The sequence below is a fragment of the Bactrocera latifrons genome, unplaced genomic scaffold (genome assembly GCF_001853355.1).
Source record: "Bactrocera latifrons isolate USDA-ARS-PBARC rearing strain unplaced genomic scaffold, ASM185335v1 scaffold_482, whole genome shotgun sequence".
NCBI classification, from domain to species: Eukaryota; Metazoa; Arthropoda; class Insecta; order Diptera; family Tephritidae; genus Bactrocera; species Bactrocera latifrons.
This window is the reverse complement of record NW_017537137.1, coordinates 54,361-75,431: the sequence shown is the minus strand read 5'-3', so window position 1 is coordinate 75,431 and position 21,071 is coordinate 54,361. Positions and strand designations below refer to the sequence as shown.

The 21,071-nt window shown below is 34.3% G+C and overlaps 6 protein-coding genes across 9 annotated transcripts in view; 3 read left to right on the top strand and 3 right to left on the bottom strand.

Moving 5' to 3' along the window:
• Window positions 1–146: 146 nt before the first annotated feature.
• Window positions 147–1,616, top strand: LOC108973501 (tumor suppressor candidate 3). The gene is made up of 4 exons (XM_018940803.1): window positions 147–363; window positions 477–1,203; window positions 1,262–1,424; window positions 1,484–1,616. Exons 1-4 carry the CDS (start codon window positions 277–279, stop codon window positions 1,497–1,499), a joined length of 993 nt encoding a protein of 330 aa, XP_018796348.1. The 5' UTR covers window positions 147–276; the 3' UTR covers window positions 1,500–1,616.
• Window positions 1,612–2,895, bottom strand: LOC108973502 (polyprenol reductase). 2 transcript variants are annotated; one of them, XM_018940805.1, is made up of 4 exons: window positions 2,592–2,683; window positions 2,223–2,502; window positions 1,853–2,154; window positions 1,612–1,792 (listed from the first exon to the last, which is right to left on the bottom strand). In XM_018940805.1, the coding sequence occupies exons 2-4, from the start codon at window positions 2,491–2,493 to the stop codon at window positions 1,700–1,702; spliced, it is 666 nt and encodes a 221-aa protein (XP_018796350.1). In that variant the 5' UTR covers window positions 2,494–2,502; window positions 2,592–2,683; the 3' UTR covers window positions 1,612–1,699. The 2 variants fall into 2 exon arrangements, with proteins under 2 accessions (XP_018796350.1, XP_018796349.1); XM_018940804.1 differs by having other exon boundaries at window positions 2,223–2,895.
• A 1,294-nt stretch (window positions 2,896–4,189) lies between these two features.
• LOC108973499 (multidrug resistance-associated protein 7) lies at window positions 4,190–10,527 on the top strand. The gene is made up of 16 exons (XM_018940801.1): window positions 4,190–4,448; window positions 4,537–4,972; window positions 5,059–5,294; window positions 5,359–5,806; window positions 5,871–6,082; window positions 6,146–6,652; window positions 6,720–6,923; window positions 6,983–7,100; window positions 7,202–7,441; window positions 7,548–7,690; window positions 7,921–8,103; window positions 8,173–8,562; window positions 8,638–8,770; window positions 8,832–9,668; window positions 9,735–10,241; window positions 10,314–10,527. Exons 2-15 carry the CDS (start codon window positions 4,615–4,617, stop codon window positions 10,208–10,210), a joined length of 4,485 nt encoding a protein of 1,494 aa, XP_018796346.1. The 5' UTR covers window positions 4,190–4,448; window positions 4,537–4,614; the 3' UTR covers window positions 10,211–10,241; window positions 10,314–10,527.
• Window positions 10,528–10,578: 51 nt separating this feature from the next.
• Window positions 10,579–15,300, bottom strand: LOC108973500 (protein mitoshell). The gene is made up of 7 exons (XM_018940802.1): window positions 14,999–15,300; window positions 14,256–14,552; window positions 13,744–14,199; window positions 13,625–13,667; window positions 12,386–13,568; window positions 12,169–12,315; window positions 10,579–12,099 (listed from the first exon to the last, which is right to left on the bottom strand). The coding sequence occupies exons 1-7, from the start codon at window positions 15,036–15,038 to the stop codon at window positions 11,950–11,952; spliced, it is 2,316 nt and encodes a 771-aa protein (XP_018796347.1). The 5' UTR covers window positions 15,039–15,300; the 3' UTR covers window positions 10,579–11,949.
• A 564-nt stretch (window positions 15,301–15,864) lies between these two features.
• Window positions 15,865–18,279, bottom strand: LOC108973497 (epsilon-sarcoglycan). Of its 3 annotated transcripts, XM_018940796.1 has the most exons (5): window positions 17,467–18,044; window positions 17,001–17,393; window positions 16,743–16,841; window positions 16,338–16,484; window positions 15,865–16,249 (listed from the first exon to the last, which is right to left on the bottom strand). In XM_018940796.1, the coding sequence occupies exons 1-5, from the start codon at window positions 18,042–18,044 to the stop codon at window positions 16,141–16,143; spliced, it is 1,326 nt and encodes a 441-aa protein (XP_018796341.1). In that variant the 3' UTR covers window positions 15,865–16,140. The 3 variants fall into 3 exon arrangements, with proteins under 3 accessions (XP_018796341.1, XP_018796342.1, XP_018796343.1); XM_018940797.1 differs by lacking the exon at window positions 16,743–16,841 and having other exon boundaries at window positions 16,141–16,249; window positions 17,467–18,279; XM_018940798.1 differs by lacking the exons at window positions 15,865–16,249; window positions 16,338–16,484 and adding an exon at window positions 16,607–16,687 and having other exon boundaries at window positions 17,467–18,279.
• Window positions 18,280–19,961: 1,682 nt separating this feature from the next.
• LOC108973495 (annulin) overlaps window positions 19,962–21,071 on the top strand; it is a 17,242-nt gene continuing 16,132 nt past the window's right edge. Inside the window, exon 1 of the mRNA XM_018940794.1 lies at window positions 19,962–20,148. Within this exon, the coding sequence (XP_018796339.1) occupies window positions 19,992–20,148 (157 nt within the window). The 5' untranslated portion in view covers window positions 19,962–19,991. The remainder of the gene's footprint in view (window positions 20,149–21,071) is intronic.

The following is a 21,071-nucleotide window of genomic DNA, read 5'->3' as shown; positions in this document are numbered from 1 at the left end:
CCAGATAATTTTTGAAAAATTCATTGTCATAAATAAAGAAACTTTTGTGAAAACAACAAAAGTTCAATGTTGTGATATAATTTTTGTGAATGCAAAAGTATGAAATTCAATTATTAATTTACAATATCAATGACGTGTGTTTGACATTTGTGAATTGGATTTCATGTTCCATATTTTAGCTGTCAAGTGGAAGTGTAATCTATAAATATTCTAAATTTATTAAATATACTGTGATTTATAGAAAATTCTACAACTTAATACACTTAGGTATATAGAATGAATGTTCTACGAAGAACGGTGTTTCTCGGGCTGCTAGTGCTTGCAGGTTTTCTGGTGTTCACTGCGGCACAGGGTAAACAAAAGGTAAATTTTATTCATGGTGGGCTTGTTGTTCCTCGACAGCCACGTCATGTTCTGCAATCAAGTTAGATGCCGGCAAAATATAATTATATTTTTTATTAATTACATAAATATAGACCGGACTCTCCCTATCAGAGAAGGTGCGTAATTTGCACGATATGAATATGAAAAAAGCGTTACTGCGCTTCAATGGACAAAAGTTCCGAGAGTACGTAAAAAACGCACCCAGAAATTACTCTGTTGTTGTGATGTTGACAGCTTTGGCTCCATCTCGACAATGTCAAATATGTCGCCACGCTCATGACGAATTTACAATTGTAGCAAATTCATATCGCTACTCACCGACTTACTCAAATAAATTATTCTTTGCAATGGTCGATTTTGACGAGGGTTCCGATGTTTTTCAAACATTGCGTATTAACACAGCACCAGTATTTATGCATTTCCCAGCGAAGGGTAAACCAAAAGGTCCAGATACCATGGATATACATCGTGTTGGTTTTGCTGCCGAAGCAATTGCGAAATTTGTTCATGAACGAACTGACGTACAAATACGCATATTCCGCCCACCAAACTATTCTGGCACCGTAGCAATGATTACGCTTGTTGCTTTAGTAGGCGGTTTTCTCTACATACGTCGCAATAATTTAGAGTTCCTATATAATAAACAGATTTGGGGCGCTGTGGCGTTATTCTTTTGCTTTGCCATGATTTCAGGACAAATGTGGAATCATATACGTGGTCCACCATTAGTGCATAAGAGCAAAAATGGAGGTGTTGCATATATACACGGTTCCTCTCAAGGACAACTAGTGGTGGAAACATACATCATTATGTTCTTGAGTAAAAGATATCACTATGTTTTGTTTGTACATTTTTTAATAATATTTTCGTATTGCAGATGCTATGATTGTATTGGGAATGGTTCTGTTGACAGAATCTGGTACTCAAAGCGATCAGAAAAGAGGGCGAATTATGGCCATAGCGGGGCTACTACTGGTGGTAGTATTCTTTTCCTTTTTGTTATCGGTATTTCGATCAAAGGCACAAGGATATCCTTACAGGTAAACAAGTTTTTCTAACTTGTAAACAACTTTAATGATGCACATTTATTTTTTTCCAGTTTTCTTTTCAAGTAAACGAGAAACTTAACTTTTTTCCGATAAAGTCAATAACATTTTTAGCTGATTTTCTGAGCGTACAATTTATTTAAGTGAGTGTTAAGCGAGTTGAATAAAATTGTATTAAAACCACAATTTTTATATATGTTTTATTTATGTAATATAAACAAAATATATAAAGTACTAACTAAAAATTTGATACTATTAGGAAAATTAGTTTATAAAATAAAAGGAATAAGTGCTTTTCTATTTCTTGGATAATTTTTAAAATTTTCCTTGTACCATTTGTGTGTAAGAAGAGCATTTGCCAACTGTAAATACAAAAGAGTTTTATTATCGATTTTTTAGCTAAGATTAAAAATAGACACTACCTGGTTTACAAATACCCAAATAACTACGAGTAACCAAGTATTACTTGTGGGCAATAGGCCCAAAATTGCCAAATACATCACAACTTCGAAGAGCATATGGGGAGATGATATTATGTTGAAGAACCCACCGGTGGGTAGTAAATGATTCTCCGTTTTAATTTCTCCACTCTTAGCGTCCTTGCGTAAATTTACAAGTATCATGTTAGACTTGTACTGTTGTGTCCAACTAAAGTGGAAAATGAATATGCAGAGACATTGGATGAGTGATATGTGCTTTAAAGAGAAAGCTGACGGTAGTGTTCCTGTAAGTATAAATAATTTCATTATCATATCAATCAACAATGATTTATTTCAAATCAGTTATTATTACCTCTCACAAAGCCTTCAGTATTACTTAATAATGCTAATATTGCACCAAAATAATGAAGGTGGCCCACTAAATAATGACTCCAATTGATCTTACTATTTTTGGAGAATATTTGCACGAAATTTGTTTCATAAAAACGTCTTGCGCATTGAATTGTCAATAGAACGCTAGCAACTAAAGCGGATGTGGAATTTACTTGAACATTTCTATTTGCTTGACCACCAGCAACAAAATCTAAAAATTCAAGCACTAACTCTGGGGCTGTAGCGTTCATGATAAATCCCTTTAGTAACAGTGAAAGCGCCAAAAGAGACCATGTAAAAGAAAATATGTAGAAATGTTTAAACCAACTTTTTGGTATTTCTGTCATACTAATTAACGCATTAGAAGGTCCTTTGTGACAATGCTTGCCATAGCGGAATGATTGTCGCAAACAATCTGGAAGTAGTGCCTCGACAATATTAATGAGGCTGCCGAAAATTACAATCACTACGATGAAGCCAATAAATATAAAATTTAATATATTGAAATTATAAAATTCAATGAATTTATATATTGTTTTGTAAATATTTGTCAACATTATGATGCTAATATTCGTATCTGTTACACTTTCACTTTGATCTATTTTTGAGGAAGTGATGGGTCCAATATTACTTTCTTATCACAAGAATCCGGTTTTAAACATTCACAATCAATATTTGTTTGCCCTTTGCTTTGAAGCACCTTGTGAATTTGTAATAGGTGTATTCTCTATTGTTACTTGTAATTTTGTTGGTAGAAACGAGTGCAAGCCAAACAAAAACATTATTTTCATATTATTCCACAGCTGTTGTAAACATAAAAAATATTAAGATAAATATACTTAAATATTTAGTAAATTCTTTAATTAATGTTTGAAATGCTGCTCCTCTGCGCATTATTACTGGCTCAACAAAATGATGAACAAAGCAGCAGCAGTGATGACACAGACTCTGAGGAAACTCAAATAACAAGTCGAAGACGACAAGAATCTTCAACAAATCGAGTTGGTCAAACCGCAGTTGCAAGGAAATCAGAAAGAGTATCTTTAAAAAAACCCTCAGTAGTTAAAAACAAGGCAAATGTCGTGCGGAACACTATCAAGCGACACAATAACTCAGACAACTCGTCAGAAGAACAAATATTGAAAAAACCCAAAACTGAGCCAACATTTTTAAACACTGATAACAATTTGCACAATACAAATTCAACCAATGATGTGAACACACGAGAATCAACAGACGATTGTTGCTCTGTTATCATAGCCCACAAAGACTACCCAAAGATAAAACTTAGTACCAGGGAAATACGAAAAATAAAAGAAAATTTGTTGGCCGAAATAGATAAAACAGAAAATATTGGAGCAAATTTGGGATTTTTATCTTGCGTCCTTGAAGACGGATGGCTGTTGCTTAACTGCCAAAACACAGGTACAAGAGATTGGGTTATGAATATTATAAATAAGTTAAATACTACATTGAAAATGGATTTGAAGGCAACTAATAGCATAACCTTGCCACCAAAAACATTTATCTGCTCGTTGAATATACCTTCAGAGGACGTTATGTCACCGGATGCTTTAAGGTATCGTTTGGCCAAGCAAAATGTAGATCTTTTAACGGAAGAATGGTGCTTTCTGAACGTAGTGAAGAGTGAAGAAGGTGGTGAATGTGTCACCTATCGCATTGATGAGAAATCAAAGTATGTTATAGAAGCGCGTGGATATAAACTTTTTTTAAATTTCTCACAGATATCAGTACAAACATTACCAAATTAAAAGTTATTTACTCATATTAATGTTTGGACTATAGTTAGTGAATATATTATTTATTTTCAGAATTGTTTCATTAAAATTTATTAACATATGTATGTATAAATGATAATTTTTTTAAGAATTCACAATAAACATTTGACAGCTTTTCAGCTGTTGTAAACAAATAAATTCATTTGGTTTTATGGGGGTTTTGTATCGTAATAAAACTGCGTGGCCTTTGTATACAATTATTTGAATTTTCATGTTATCAGACATTGCATTAGTCATTTTCCTTTGGGGATTGATTGAGTGGATCGGTAACAATTAGTGCAAAATAAAATTCGATTGTAAAAACTAATACGCTTCGTGGAAAGATTTGTGATCGAAACGCGTTAAAAATATACCGGCTTGAAAAGGAAGTGTACAACTCAATTCACAAAGGTCAGATGTTGCAAAAGGTTGGTTTTTAAATTTTGCAGATGCAATGTTGTAAATTACAACAGAAAATTATGAAATTAACATCAAAGCTTTCGTTCTTTTCTGTAGTGGTATCTACCTTATTCCAAAGTTGGATAGTACGGATTTTAGTTTGATCAGTTTTATTCCTTGGAATACTACAAAACAATGGGTGACTCAGACGTAGTAGTATCATGGAATTGGACCGAGTTTTGCTCTACTGGAATAAAACCATTCGCTCACAACTCCAACGACTTATTACCCTGCTTTCAGGAGATTGTACTACAAATTCCAATTTATACAATATTTGCGACAATATCTGCCTACAATTTTGGATATTATACGCGTAGTGTGTTACGTGATGAACTGCAATTACGCCTTCTTTATTTGCGTATAGGCGTGGCAATTATGTTGGCACAACTTCCTGTTTGGAAGATATTCGTTTTTCATCATACAGGCGTTAAATTATATGCGGTCGACGTGTTGGTGGTTGCGACAGAATGTGTGATGTGGGCTGTGCATGTGGGTGGGTAGAAAAATATAATTGGTGCATATAAGATCAAAAGCAGATTTGTTGATAAATTAACGAAAGGTTCTTAAATTGTAATACAGGTTATTTATTATCCACACGCCGGTTTGGCAACCTCAGCCACCGTGGTTCGCTTTGTATTAATGTTACCTGGCTAGCTGTTTTAGTTTTGGATGTTGTTTGGTTACAAACCAGTGTTAGTTATGATTGGTGGCCATGGAGCTTGGTAACGGTGATTTTCGATATTTTCTACGCTATAACATTAATTCCTACGGGCAATGCTGTTTTCAGCACTTCTTTCCGACATACTTCGAATAGAGTAAATATAACTCGCCGTCATAAAATACTGTAACAATAAATTAAATTCTTAAAATGTTTTCTAGGAAGATGAATCGCTACTTGGCAACCGTTACACTTATTTCCATTTTGATTTAAATGAAACACATCTAGGACATGCTCAAGATGACGCCAGCTATACATCACGCTTCATTTTCAATTGGGTGAATCCGTTAATAACGAAAGGTGTCGCTGGCGGTCTTAAAAAAATTGAAGATCTCTTTGATCTACCCGATTCTTTAAATATTTCAAGAATAAGCGAACATCTACAAATTTGCATTTCGCAATCGAAAACATTGTTTTGGTCATTGCATAAGGGATTCGGACGAGAATTTTATTTAATAGGTATTTTAAGATTTATTGCCGACATTGCTGGATTCGCTGGACCGTTATTGCTGGGTGGTTTATTGCAAAATAGAAACGAAAGTGATAATACAGAACCAGATTGGAGTCCTTACCTGTACGCCTTGGGACTATGTGTCACAACATGGTTATGTAAGAACAAAGTAATATATATTTATACAATCTAAATGAGAATATCCTCTTAATGTATTTTAAGCGGCTATATGTGGCACCCATTTTAACTGGCGTATGTCAATGATCGGCATGAAAATGAGAATCGGACTTGTTACTGCTATATATCGAAAATCGTTAGAGGCACGCGGTCTTAAGAGTTCTCGTCCGGATATATTGAATCTAATGTCTACTGATACAGAAAGGATAGTGAATTCGTGCATAAGCTTTCACTCCTTTTGGAGCATACCATTTCAAGTGAGTAAAACAAATGCCATTAAGAACTCAATCATATGTCTTTATGTTTATGAATAATTACAGCTTTTTACTACGCTCTATTTGCTCTATACGCAATTGGGCGCAGCTTTTTTAGCTGGCTTAATATTTGGTATTGTACTGATACCAATAAATCGCTTACTGGCTCAACGTATTGGTCAATACTCGCGCGGTCTTATGAGCGCTAAAGATCAACGTCTGGCTGCGACCAGTGAAACAATGAGCGGTGCCAAGCAGATCAAAATGCATGCTTGGGAAGATATATTTATTGAAAAAATTCGCACCTGTCGCAAGTTGGAAGTAAATTTCCTAAGAAAGCGTAAATATTTAGATGCACTTTGTGTTTACTTTTGGGCCACAACGCCAGTCTTGATGTCGTTTTTAACTTTCGGTGTGTCTGTGCTGATGGGCAATCCACTGATAGCCGCGTCCACCTACACAAGTGTAGCGCTATTAAATATGTTAATTGGCCCATTGAATGCATTTCCTTGGGTGCTCAATGGACTTATTGAAGCTTGGGTGTCAGTGAAGCGCGTGCAGGAACTTATTGATGTGAGACTAAAGAATAAAATTAAACCAATTTTCGAATTACTTAATAACCAAGTTTATACTTTTTTAGTTACCCAATTTAGATTTTTCATCTTATTATAATCCAATTATAAAATCTACTGGCTATGAAAACTCGACGAAGTTGGACGATAGGCCTGTAGTTCTGGAAATGAAATCGGCAACGTTTGAACATGAAAATGGCACAAAGCAAAACAATAACGGACATCAGCAAGAAAAATTCCACTTAGATAATGTCAATCTTACAGTGAAAAAGGTCATGTCCTAAATTGTTGTTATGAACAAATATAATACTATATATTTTAAATCATGCAGGGCGATTTAATATGTCTCGAAGGACCCGTCGGTGGTGGCAAAACTGCTTTGATCGATGCTATAGTTGCTGGTATCAACTGCACATCGGGAAGTATATGTGTGCACGAACTAACTTCGGGTATTTTGTTTTATAATATACTAACATACATACATATGTATATATTGCCTTATATAATATTCTTATTATATATATATTGAATAAAAAACTATGCCACATAGGTTTTGGTTATGTGCCCCAATCGCCTTGGTTGCAGCGTGGCACTATACGTGATAATATCATTTGGGGCAGTGTATTTGATGAGCAATGGTACAAAGCTGTTGTTTATGCCTGTGCGCTAAATGATGACTTAGAATTGTTAGGCGGTGATTTAACTGGGATTGGCGAAAATGGGCGTACGTTGTCAGGCGGGCAAAGAGCGCGTGTTGCTTTAGCGCGAGCAGTTTATCAAGATAAGAAAAGTAAGTGTCCTATAAATTGTTAATAGTGATTAGACAAAAAAAAAAAAAAAGATTTTATATGGAGAATTGAAACATTTATTGTGCCGATTATTCTCTTTGTGTGTAGTCTATTTATTGGATGACATACTCGCCTCATTGGATGCACACGTTTCACGACACATTATCAAACATTGTATATTGGGACTGCTAACGGAGAAGACTGTTATTGTGGTTACGCGTAACATATCGCTATTCTATCATGCTCATCAGGTAGGAATTTTAAACTATAAGCTCACATACACTCATATGCACATACTTACAGTGAAGGAGAAAGAGGGGACATCGGGAGCAATTCCTCCCGGGCCCAGAGCTTTCAGGAGTGCCCTGTGCTCTGTCAAATTTTTTGCAAATGTTTTTCTGCATTCATACAAGCATACAAACATATGTATATTCATTTGACCACTAAAACTTTATGTATACATATCTCTCCACTTATACAGATAATCCATGTGGAGGATGGCAAAGTAACACCTAGTCAATACATGCTTTCAAGTATTGATATAAATTTAGAATTGGAAGCGGGCGACACTGACGATATATACGATTGCACTCGCAGATCTTCACTTGCCGTCGAAGATCAAAATACGTCTGATAAAAAGAGTGTTGATAGCATTATGTTAGAGGTAAGGATTTCTTAGTCATATTACTATAAAATTACAAAAAAAAAATTATAATAATAACTTTCGCTGTAGGAATCACGCAAATATGGCCAAATCTCCTTGAGTGTTCTTTCTTGTTATTGGCGCGCCATTGGCACACCACTGGCCGTGACCACATTAACTTTCGTTATACTTATGCAATTAACGCGTAATTTATCTGATGCATGGTTGGCACATTGGGTAACCGATACTACATTGGATCCACAAAATAATGACACAACTCTGGAGCATATTGTCCACGTGCCACAGCAGTTTAGCAATCATACTGTGCCACCACACAACACAGGTTATTATCTTGGAATTTTCGCCTCACTAGCAGTGCTCAATTCGCTGGCAACAATCGCACGCGCATTCCTCTTCGCCTTTGCCGGTATCAAAGCCGCTATTTATGTACATGAACGATTGCTGCATAAAGTTTTATATGTAAGTAAACAATGATGTGATAGTAGCGGGAATTTATAATAAGTAATACAAAACTAATATCTTAATTATTTTCAGACAAAATTCAATTTCTTTGACATCACCTCCGTTGGACGCATTTTGAATCGATTTTCTTCGGATACCTACACAGTTGACGATTCCTTACCATTCATACTAAATATACTCTTGGCCCAGCTATTGGGTTTGGCAGGTAATATGCACTTTTCTTTTAATATCATATATCTGCTAATACGTAATGCAATAAATTTTAGGTGCACTTTGCATCAGCCTCTATGCCATGCCTTGGTTGGGTCTGATCATCATACCCATGGTACCGATTTATCTCAATTTACAATATCGCTATCGCCATGCTTCGCGTGACATAAAACGTCTCTCAAGCAATGCACTCTCACCACTCTACACACATTTCACTGAAACATTGCAAGGCCTTGTCACCATACGTACAATGCGAGCGAGTGCGCGCTTCCAACGTGACTTCCACGCCAAGCTGGAGGAGAGCATAAAGGCGCAGTTAACATCGGCAGCAGCGCAACAATGGTTAAGTCTACGCCTACAAATGTTGGGCGTATTGCTTGTAGCTGGCGCTGGCTTTCTAACTGCTATTACATCGGCACATGTTACCAATCCAGGACTAGTTGGTTTGGCCATTTCTTATGCGCTTTCAATTACTGGTCTATTAAGTGGATTACTTAATGCTGTGGCGGAAACAGAACAGGAATTTGTCGCAGTCGAACGTGTAAATGAGTATATGCAGTTGGAGGGTGAAGAGAATGCTGAAGGCACTTGTGATCCACCGTTCGGTTGGCCGAGTCAGGGTGCGTTGAAATTCACAAATGTGGAACTGCGTTATCGCGACAATTTAGCACCCGCCCTACACGACATCAATTTATGTACAGAAGCGTTTGAGCGCGTTGGAGTTGTGGGTCGCACTGGCGCAGGTAAGTCAACACTGGTGGCGGCTTTGATGCGTGTTGCGCCACTAAGCCGCGGCGAAATCTCATTGGATTGTGTAAATTTGAAAACATTAGCTGTGAAAGTACTGCGAGACCGTTTGGGTATTATACCGCAAGATCCTTTCCTGTTCGAAGGTAAAACATTTTGTTTATTAAAAGTAATTATTAAGATATGTCTATTTAAAATGTATCACAATTCAGGCACAGTACGCGAAAACCTTGATCCACGTCACACTTATTACGATTCGGAAATATGGCATGCACTAGCCACCTGTCATGCGGCCACACAATTAGTACAATCACTTGGTGGCTTGGATGGACGTATCGAGAAGGGCGGCATCAATCTATCAGCCGGTCAGCGACAACTTATGTGCCTATCACGCGGTCTGCTCAAAAATGCAAAAGTGGTTTGCATTGATGAGGGCACCTCCAATTTAGACGACGAATCGGCCATCGCTATGCAACAAGCGCTGCGAAACTCCTTTAAAAGTTCAACAGTTCTCTTCATAGCGCATAGATTACGCGGTCTACAGCTGATGGATCGTATTTTAGTTATCGAGCATGGTGAGATCATAGAAGAGGGCACACCACGTGATTTGGCTCAAAACACAATATCACTCTTCCATAGTATGCTGCAAGCGCAACGCATCAATGTTGAGGAGTTTTGCGCGAATTAGAACTTCAATACTAATAGTCATATGTAGTAAGGTAAGGTCTACTTTATGATTATTAATTATAATATATGATTTTTAATGCACCAATATATATTATTATATATAGGTACTTTCACCGCTATAAAAAATATTTTTTATGAATTTAACTAAATTAATATGGCAGTTATGTTTTTATGGAAACATTCATATTTATGTAGAGAAATTTACATGTACATATAGTATATACATACTATACATATAATATATAGATTCCGAAGAAGTAATATATAGGATATATATTATGCCTGATACTGTAATAGTTTTGATAGTCAAAAATGAATATATTATATTACTACTATTATATATTACCATTATTTATTACATTTTAAATAATAAATTGAACGGAATTTGTAGTATTATTAAAAAATTTTACATTCCTCTATAATTGTTATTGTAAAATCAAAATGTATGCATCAAACGTTGTTATTTTGGGTCGATTTTGCTTTGTCCGTCTGTCGGTCTGAACATACGAGAGTCATAAACTCGGGTAATAATATGCATGCCAAAGTCACGTTTCTTCTTGTTTTATTTTTCTTTTACCCTTAAATAGAATTCTGCGTGGTAATGTTCACAATTGTATACACCATTAAATTATAGAAAATTTATTTTATTATGTATTTATAATACTTCACAAATTAGTTTTATCACAAATGTTTCAACAAATCTCACGCTATGGTAATACAAATATTTTTACTGGCAATATATAGAATGTAGAATTGATTTTATGGCATTTAACACGTTGTCAGAAACATAAAAATCATTTAATTATACAATTAAATGCTAAGTTATCTAGTTACCTAAATCTATATAATATTATTAGTTCAAAATTATGCACAATTCATTTTCACTTCGTTTTTGTAATTTAAAATTTTGTTTTTTAAATCTATAAAATACTTCAAGAAATTTCTCATACTCTATTCGCAATAAATCCGGGTTTGTGCCTTCATAAAATAGTTAAGACATAAATATTTCAAGGTAACAGTGAAAGTATCATGCATATTTTAAAATAACAATTCAAGATTTTGAACAATGAATTGATATATCAAATTTAGTATACTTTCTTTTTTAAATTTTATAATCAACTTAAGATTAAAAAAAATAAACAGCATTCTTTGAAACATCTGTTACGGAAACTTTGGCTAACTTTTCAATTCAATTTTTGTAATTTAAATACTTAAAATATACATACGTACATGTATGTTGGCATACATATAATAAAATTGACATTACTATACTTTATAATTTGACACACAAAAGTAATCTTAATTTAAAGTTTAAATTATGTGAATAGGTCAATATAAATACACATGCGCATGCACATACATGGTAAACACATGCAAGATCGTGCAAATTCAAATGTGACAAAACAAAAAAAGGCGAGAAATGGCAAAATAAATTGTGGCTTCATACGTGTGTTTTGTTCACCAGCCGGCTGAACCAACAACCGCTATTCTAAAACCACTTGAGAATTTTGTAAAACAAATCAAGTTGGAAATATATCAGAATATACTTGTGTTTAGAAGATTCCTATGGGCATATGTGTGTTATATGCAAACATATTTGTAACAACTACATATACATAACATACAAATGCACTAATACTATATTTGAAATACTTAGATCTGAAAACCTTCCATTTTGTATACCATAATCCAATTTAATGCATCCAAAATGTGAGATACGTGCATGGAAATAATATTCCTCTACTTATTGCGACAGTTGTAGAGCATCTCTTTAGGCTGACCGGTAATATGTTCGAATTGATAATTCTCAAAAGGTGGTTCACTAAGTAATTTATTGAATTCGCTTTCAAACGCACTAATTGATTTCTGCAATTTGGTATCCACATTAAACTGTAATTAAGAAGGTTAAATAAAAACCTTAAGAACATCAAGAAAATTTTAATAAACTTTTAAAAACACCTTTAAATATTCCTTGCCAGTGTGCACTATTTTTTTAACATCGTGTACTACTTCGAAAATGTGCTGGTAACCACCCACTTGACACTTGAGTATAATGGAGCGCACATCCATAAAATCATGCTTATGCTTTGTCATGAATTCAGGGAACTATTCATAATTTGCATACGAAACAATAATTTAAATTTGATTTCTTAAAAATTACTTTTGTAAAACTTACATAATTTTTGGTAAATTGTAATTTGAAAAATAATTCTGCATTTTTCATTGCCATCAGACGTTCAATCATCACATTAAGTTTATCGATGAGATCCTTACCCAACGGACGCGGTGGTGCATTTGGATCGTAATCGTTAGAAAACTCTGTTAAATTTTGCTCCAACACACGTATATCATAACTTAACCAATTTGGAGGTATTTTTTCTTTAATTTTCAAATATTCCGCAGCTGCTGCCGTTTCCATATCGGCGGCTGGAGGCCAAAATTCGGAAATTTGTTCATCGAAATACTGTTCAAGCGAATTATTGTTCGCCAGTAAGTGTTGCGCTGCTGTGTTTGTAGCGGATGTGCTAGTCACACTTGTAGTCACGTTGTTTATTTGATCGACAAGCAAGGCATCCTTTTTGATCGGATTGTATGTGCCCGTTTTAAAATAAGTACCATTTACAGTGGCCTGACGCTGACTGCCCTCAGAGTCCTCAACCATTGTGTAAAGATAATTTTTATTTAGCGCATTCTGTGTTGATTTTTCCGTAGATGTATTTAGAAAATCGAACGAGTCATCAATCAGTGAATTAACTGGTTGTAATAATTTAATAGGCGTAGTGCTGGATGCTGCACGTGTGCCATTATTTTCAGAATTCTGATATACATTCTTCTGTGATTGCACCAAATTGTCTAGATTTACAAATGATTTTATAAGATTCTCTACAAAATCCATTGTGGTATCCTGCCAGGCTGCAAAACTAGCTGCAAAATCGGGGCTTAAGGCAGATTTCACTTTGTTGAGTCCTTCCGGTGTATTATAGACATAACCCTTGATAATAATCCAAGCATTGATGACACGTGTAAAAACAAAAATAAAGTCCTTTACGGCCCAAGCTATTCCCTGTGAATTTATATTGGGTAAAACGCCATCTGGTCGTATAAGATCCTGTTTCATGCGTGCACAGAGACTATCGATCTTTTTGAAGCATGGCCGATTACGATGCGTATATGCAAGTTTTTCGGCAATTTCACTGCCACGCAGTGCTAGACGTGTTAGCTCATTAAATTTTGCTTGCGAAAGTGTTACTGTGCAGCTGCCACCACTACCAGGTGAATTAGTAGCATTGGTGGCATCGCCTCCAGCACCACTGCCAAGTGCGTTACTATTGCATATACCGGTGCTGTTGTTAAGGTCGCTTTTTAAAGAAAAAATTATAATTAAAACTTCAAATATAAATTGATTGAAACTTACTCTGAACTTAATAATATCGGTGAACTACGCAATGAAGAGCTCTCTGCAAAAAATACATAGAAATATGTAAGAAATATAAAATTTTAAAAATTTGCATATTTTTTGTACTTAGTACTAACCTTTGTTCTCCTTCTCTGCTACACCACCACAAAAATTCAGCAAATTCACCTTAGCTAAAGATGCATTGATCTCATTCATGGAATTGAAATTTAGTGGCGAATTCTGACTAACACATTGCAAACCAATTTGTATATTGATTTTGTTTGAATCATTCGCTTGAGAGCGCAGTGTAGGAACACCGCTGGAAGACGTAGCACTACTTGTGGATGCAGAGGACACACCAGAACCGGGAAGCGTATTGGCTGTCGATATTGGTGATATATTGTTACATTGCTGTGGTGCATTCTGCATATTTTGTTGCATTCCGGCCGCAGCCGCAGCTGCTGCAGCTGGATATATCGGTACAGCAGCGTATGGTAAGGTGCCAGCTAGTGCGTATGGTAATGCCATATTTGGAGCAGGTAACATAGGTGACAAAAATGTAGCTGTTCCGTAGGGCCATAATGCATGCATCTCTTTAAAAGTGAAAAATAGATTTAAATTAACCTTTTAACCTCAATTTCATTTTTACCTTGATTCATCATATTAGCTAAACGTAATCTCTCCATTTGATGCTGATGCTGTAGCGTTAATGTTACTGGTGTTGCTACAGATGCTGTAGTAACAGACGCTCCTGCGCACACTGTTGTTCCGCTGATACGCGTATGCTGTGGGTGCTGCGACAACGAATCGACGATATGTTCTGTAGGTTGTAGGGTTACTGGTAAAATACCTGTGCAATTTGCTCCTGCCAATACGATATTTGTTCCAGACAAATCATCCGCAAGTCCATTTGATTCGAGCGAATTGATGCCCAAAATCTTACGTGCTACGTAACGTTAATACCCACAATTATTTAAATTCTAATAATTTGCACCTTTTTGAAAGTGTGTTAAAATTTTTAAATTTGTTTGTTTTTTTCTAATAGGTGCGCTTTTATATTTTTTCTAATATTTATTTCAAATTTCTCCTATATTTCTGTGAAAATTAACTAACGTGAAAAATCTTGCCAACTACGTTTTAAGAATTTTGTTCAATAATTCACAAATGCAAAGTGCTAACGGCTTTGACGATCAAAGGCAAGTGCTTACTGAATTGATCTATTTACATATATACTGAAATATTTCCGGCGGATACAAATTTAATAATGAGCTAAAACAAACTCTTTTAAATGCAACTAATAATTATTTGTACCAAAACCTGAGTTTTGTATTTCAAATCTACTCTCTTAACCTTCAAAACTATCATGACTCCTTATTTTAATTATTTACTCACGCTGTCGTTTCACTACTCGTATTTGCTGCTGTTCGTTCATATTTTCAAAATGGTTGCAACACGATGGTAACCGCTTAACGAATATTGCTTCCTTTTCGTTGATGTTGGCGAGAGGAAAAGGAAGCCTTTCAGCTGATTTGTGAGTTCGTTACTTTCGATAAAATTTTATTGTAATAAATTTGCCAATTTACTTATTTATTCAGAATTTAAACAACACTTTGATAATAATTATAAAATATATTTTTTAAACTATTTAAACAAAATTCAAAAAACTAAATCGAAGTGACAGAAATACAACGAATCAAAAGAGAATATTGGCGTCAACTGATATTTGGACCAATGTTGCTATGTTTCAAATTTTACCCATTCATTTTAAAAGTGTTGGAAATTCGACCGCGTTAACGATTTTAACAGACTTTATACAATACTTAAGAAAATTTCTGCATGCTATACAAAAATAATAAATATCTTTTAAAATATCAAATTTTGCTTTTGTAGATATATATATGTACATACGTTTAGTCACATAAAAATTACAAAAAAAAAACTATTCACAATAGATATAAAAGTTTGAGGAGAGTAGTATTTGTTGACAAAGGTTTAGCAGACCATAATAAAATAAGTAATTTATTAGTTTAAATGAAAATTATTAATAAATTTATCTGTTATTAAACATTTAGGAAAGAAAAAAAATTCATTCATTTTCTTTCTTAGCAATCATATTCTGAACTGGCTATGATTACACGTCCGATCACAATAGACATATGACTTGTGACTTAAACGAACGGAAATGTGTAACTTTCCTCCCAGTTGTTCAAATGTCAAATAAAGTGCAGTGCAATATTTCAGTTAAATTGTGGTTTAATTATAAATTTATGATTATTCTAAAATAACATTTATTGTGCTAATTTTTGTGTTTAATATTAGTTGCACAACTACGTCCACAGTGAAATATCTTTTTAGTAATTTCCTCAAACTTCTGGTGAGAGCTTCGTATTGATAGAGATATTAAGTAGAATATTGTAAGTACATAGATTAATATGGGTCTAATGTTTACGATTAATTTAATTTGCCTCCATTACGTGGGAGTTCTCAAACATTTCTTGCACCAATTAGCAATATAATATCCTTGGGGTTGATTGTCATATATCGACGCCATTACGATTTAAAGTGCCACCCTTGTATGGTGGAGGCTTTGGGCGTTGGTATGTGTTGGATGCACTGTCTGTTTGATAGTAGCTATTATTGGGGCTAGACGACGTAAATACGAATAATTAGTAAATTTTGTAGAAATATTTCATATAGACTACTTGTGTAATTGTATATTTTTACGACTAACCTATGTGAGCGCATGCTAATATTATCCAGCAAGCAATTGGGGTCCTTCAAGCTCTTTAAAGTCGTGACTGGCTGATCTGTGTTGCTATCTGAACATTGCACCATTTGCACAGTTGACGTTGCAGGCTGATATGCTGATGACATGTTACTAAATAGAGCATAATAATTATAATCATACATAATTTTTTTTTTTATTAAAATTAAGGAAATAACTTAGCTGTATGCAATTGACAGATAGTTCCATTCTGACTCAATTTATATTCAGTCATTAAATGGTGGATTTTATGCATACTTTAAATATGTACATACATATAGGTGTTTATTTCATTTGTACCCATAAAAGTTCATCAACTTTAAAGTAAAAACAAAATAAAATTTAAATAATTATTTACAAAATAAAATTCACCTTCCCTCCTCGTCGGAGTCATAAACATTTTCCTTTTCGCATGACTCTTCACAAATATGAAAAATATTCTCAAAGAAAAACTCAGAGTTTCGATCATTTCTATAAAAAATGCAAGCAAAATAAAAAATAATAAATATATACATAGTTACATATTTACATATGTACAAACAATAAAACACAAAACTTACTGGTACAACAAATAGCCACTTAAATTTGTTTGATAATTTAACAAGGTATATTACTTTCCTTAATACTCACAATTTTTCATGTTGGAAGCAAAGTGCCGCTGACAAGATACCCAAAAGTACGGCAAAAATCATACCAGGAATGGCAAAAGCGAAAGCAAACTCATCTATATAATTGCGATCTGGAACATCCTCACGTGCAACGCCCAGCCAACGGTCATTACGTTTGAAATTCTCATGATGACTTTTGTGACCGTAATTGTGAAAGAGTATTTCTGGCGATATATCAGCGCCTACTGTCCTAAACGCACACCAATCCAATTTGAATCCGGCATTTTCGAATACCTTTTGCACAGATGTGCGTTTATAGGTGCAAGTGGTCAGCTTATAAAGTGGCCGTACCTCCTCTTGCAATTCTTTGATGCGTGGAGAAAACTGGGCAGAGCTGCCCAGATGCACAACAACCCTGGAAAACAAAATTTAATTTAACTTAAAATTATAATAATACTATAATCTCAATATATGTATGTATTAATCACCCCTCTCGTTGCTGTGGTCGCAATGGTAAACGCCCGCCCATATTCACCGCCGATTCCATGAAAACTATGCACAAATCATTTTCACTTTCTGGCCACAAATCTTTTCGGAATATATTTCGCAAATTCTCTACACGTCCCGGATCCATCAGATGCACCCAATTCAAATTGTCAATTTTCATTTGTATTATATTTAGTGATGGCAATTTTTGTGCCACAAATATAGACAACTTGACCGCGCGTGTCTCATAATTTTGCTTATTCAATGCTACAATATCCAAGTGCACGGTTTTATCTGCTAAACGCTCAGTTGGTGTGCCATAAAGAAAACCTGCATGATATTCGTGACTATATTTGTACCGCAGCCATGATGGTAAATCTGCGTAGCCCTCCAATGAGACTCGATAACGGAATTGTTCGCTGATAACCTGATGCGTCCAATTGAAGAGCAAAGGTTCAATTTTATAGGAGAATAATTCACCCACAGCTGCCTGTTCCATGCCAGCAGCTGTGTGGCAACAAGCCAACACTAGCATTAGCCCCACTATGGGCGTGGATAAAAATAAATGTTCTCTAAGCATGTTCAACCTCGATGGCTGTAATAGTGAGAATTGATTTTTCAAAGTTCTTGTTCAAAACATTTCAAACTATTGCTGTCGCAATATTCTATTTTACTAGATTTCGTTAAAACTCAGTTAAATTGTATAAAAGAAACAACTTCACTTAGCAATAGCTGCTTATCAATATTTTTTGCAACAAATTTTCGACTCCGCAGCCAAATAATGAAGATGAGGTCGAAAAGTTCACAATGAAAATATTGAAAATTCCATTAGTTGTGTATATGCCAAGAACGATGAATGCTTGTGTATACGCTGGATCGGCAAATCAGTGGGTGTCTGGGGGTGATACACACACAACTTATTGCGAGCAAACGCATACAAGTATAAAAATTGCTGAGAGAGCATCTTTACTCTCTGTTTATCATTGATTGTTTGGGAAATTTTAACGCGTTGCTTTTCCCACCTGTTGCATGCCGTTCTCCGCGGTTCAACAGCTATTTATTAAAAGTGAAATTAATGTGAAAAATGTAAATTAAATTTGGCTGGCGCAATTTTTTTAAAAGCAAGTGTGTTGAATATTTTCATATTGAGTAAGTGTTTGGAAATTCCTATTCTAAAAGATTTTGTTCGTTTTTTTTTAATGTGCAATTTACTGAGGTCCAATTCTGATAATGTTTAACATGCTTTTGACACAACTAATTTATTCAAATTTTAATTGTACTAAAATAAAATATTATTAACTACAGAATTAGCTATTTGTCCAATGAAGTAATAGCATCATTTTTTAATTATATGCATTTAGAACAATAAATATTTAAGAAATTACTCAGTTTTATCTGAACTGTAAATATATTTAAACAAGTGTATAAGAATATTATTTGCGCTTATTCAATTTGGGTGTGTTCAAAAACAAACAATTTCAATTGAAATCGAGGTAAGAACTCAGCGTTAGACTTAAACTAAAGAAACATGCTAGTGAGCATCGCCACTTTCATGCTATCGTCTTTCAAAAGTCGCACAAATGAACACATTCGTTCAGCTTGAGCAGACGTTAAATTTCAATCGATTGCGACATAAATTATCTTATTTGTTATTTAGTATCGGGATGTATGTCTAGAGCAAACTTACTTAATAGTCAAGTGATTACAGAAAATTGCACAAAAATAGTTTTTTTTACAAAACTCAAAGTTTTAAAAATATAATTTTTTATTATGTGTGAAAAGTTCAATAAAATACATGCAAATACCTTTAATAACTTTTTTTTTGCAAATTTGAGCGTAGTTAAAATGTTTAGAAATTCATAAAACCTACAAAGTGTAAATTAAATTTAAACCAACAGTTTTATTAATAATATTACTAAGTGCCAATTCAAATTTAAGCCAAAAATTTTATTTTGTTCGTTTTACCTTTTTTCTTTTTGCCTGCATTGAAAGTAATAAAATTGATAAGTGAGCTGTGACACATAAATTCAGTGAATACAATCAGTGGCACTGCATTCTTTCCCGGTAGACTAATTGATGGCAATGTTTAGTGTCAATTAATGTCCACCTCGCGCGCATAGTAAATATTTAAATCATTGAAATTACGTCATTTTTTATTTTCAAACTCAAACAAGAACAGCGGACAAATACATACTCTCAGTTAAATTAAGTATGTAGAACAATTTACCAAAATTTATTCATTTGTTCTGTTAAATATGAATACTCGTATTTGTGTACCTGATTTTACCGCAAGTGGTCATTAAAACTGAAAACTGGTTTGTCCGCATATTTTTGTACATGTGCCTAGTTGCCGTCACATAACTTACGCCAAAACAACAGCTGATGTGCAATAATATTTGATTTGTTTATTTATCAGCTTGTTGTGATAAAAGAATAAAAAATATTTTTTCTAAAAATGCAAATTTTTTAAGAAGTGCTTTCATAAAAGTGTAAAAAATAGTGCTTGAGAGTAAAAAAAAATATTAATATGGGCAATAAATTATCGAATTGTGGCTTTTGTGAGCATTTTCAACATGGCAGCTGGAGTCCCGTGCAACGCATCAAAGAACCGGCGGCATCAGTGCGTATGATGAACGTGAATGTCAATGCAGGTGTCATCTCAAAATTGACATACGACAAAACAGGTAAGTGGAATTTAACTTAAAAGGTATATTTAGAAAATTGTTTATTTAGTTTATTTTTAAAATTTGTCTGATTAGGCGAAGGTCGACAATTTTGGGAAAAAACAACAATTCTATAGAAAAGCTGGTTTAGTGTTTTTAGGGTAAAAGTAGTTTATTTGAAATTTTTGGAAAAAGTATAAGTAATATGGCAAAGTTGTAGGTAATAAAAATAACAAAATTTTGGTGTTAACACTTTCTTCACATAACCTCAAAATTTATTTGAAAATTTCAAAGAACCATGTTTTGTTTTATCATTTTAGTCGTTATAAAAAATTTCATTTATATTACCAACTAACAACAGTACCTATTTCGATTTAAAATTTTTATCTTAATAACGGAAGAGGTATAAAAAACATAAATATGTATGTATGTACATTACTACTCAAATGATCGTTATTTCAATTGTGTTTTTAAAACCAGGGTTGCAACCTTAGTCTAATACGTGTTTGTCACCATTCAGATTAATATACAAAACAAGTAAGGAATGGCTAAGTTCGGGTGACACCGAACATTTTATACTCTCGCGTGATAATCGAGATTTCAGGCGTGGTTGTGAACCGATTTCACCCATATTTGGTGCATGTCATCAGGGTGTTAAAAAAATAGTATATACCGAATTTCATTGAAATCGGTTGAGTACTTCCTGAGATATGGTTTTTGGGCACTAAGTGGGCGACGCCACGCCCATTTTCAATTTTTAAAAAAAGCCTGGATGCAGCTTCCTTCTGATATTTCTTTCGTAAAATTTAGTGTATCTGACGTTTTTTGTTAGTCGGTTAACGCACTTTTAGTGATTTTCAACATAACTTTTGTATGGGAGGTGGGCGTGGTTATTATCCGATTTCTTCCATTTTTGAACTGTATATGGAAATGCCTAAAAGAAA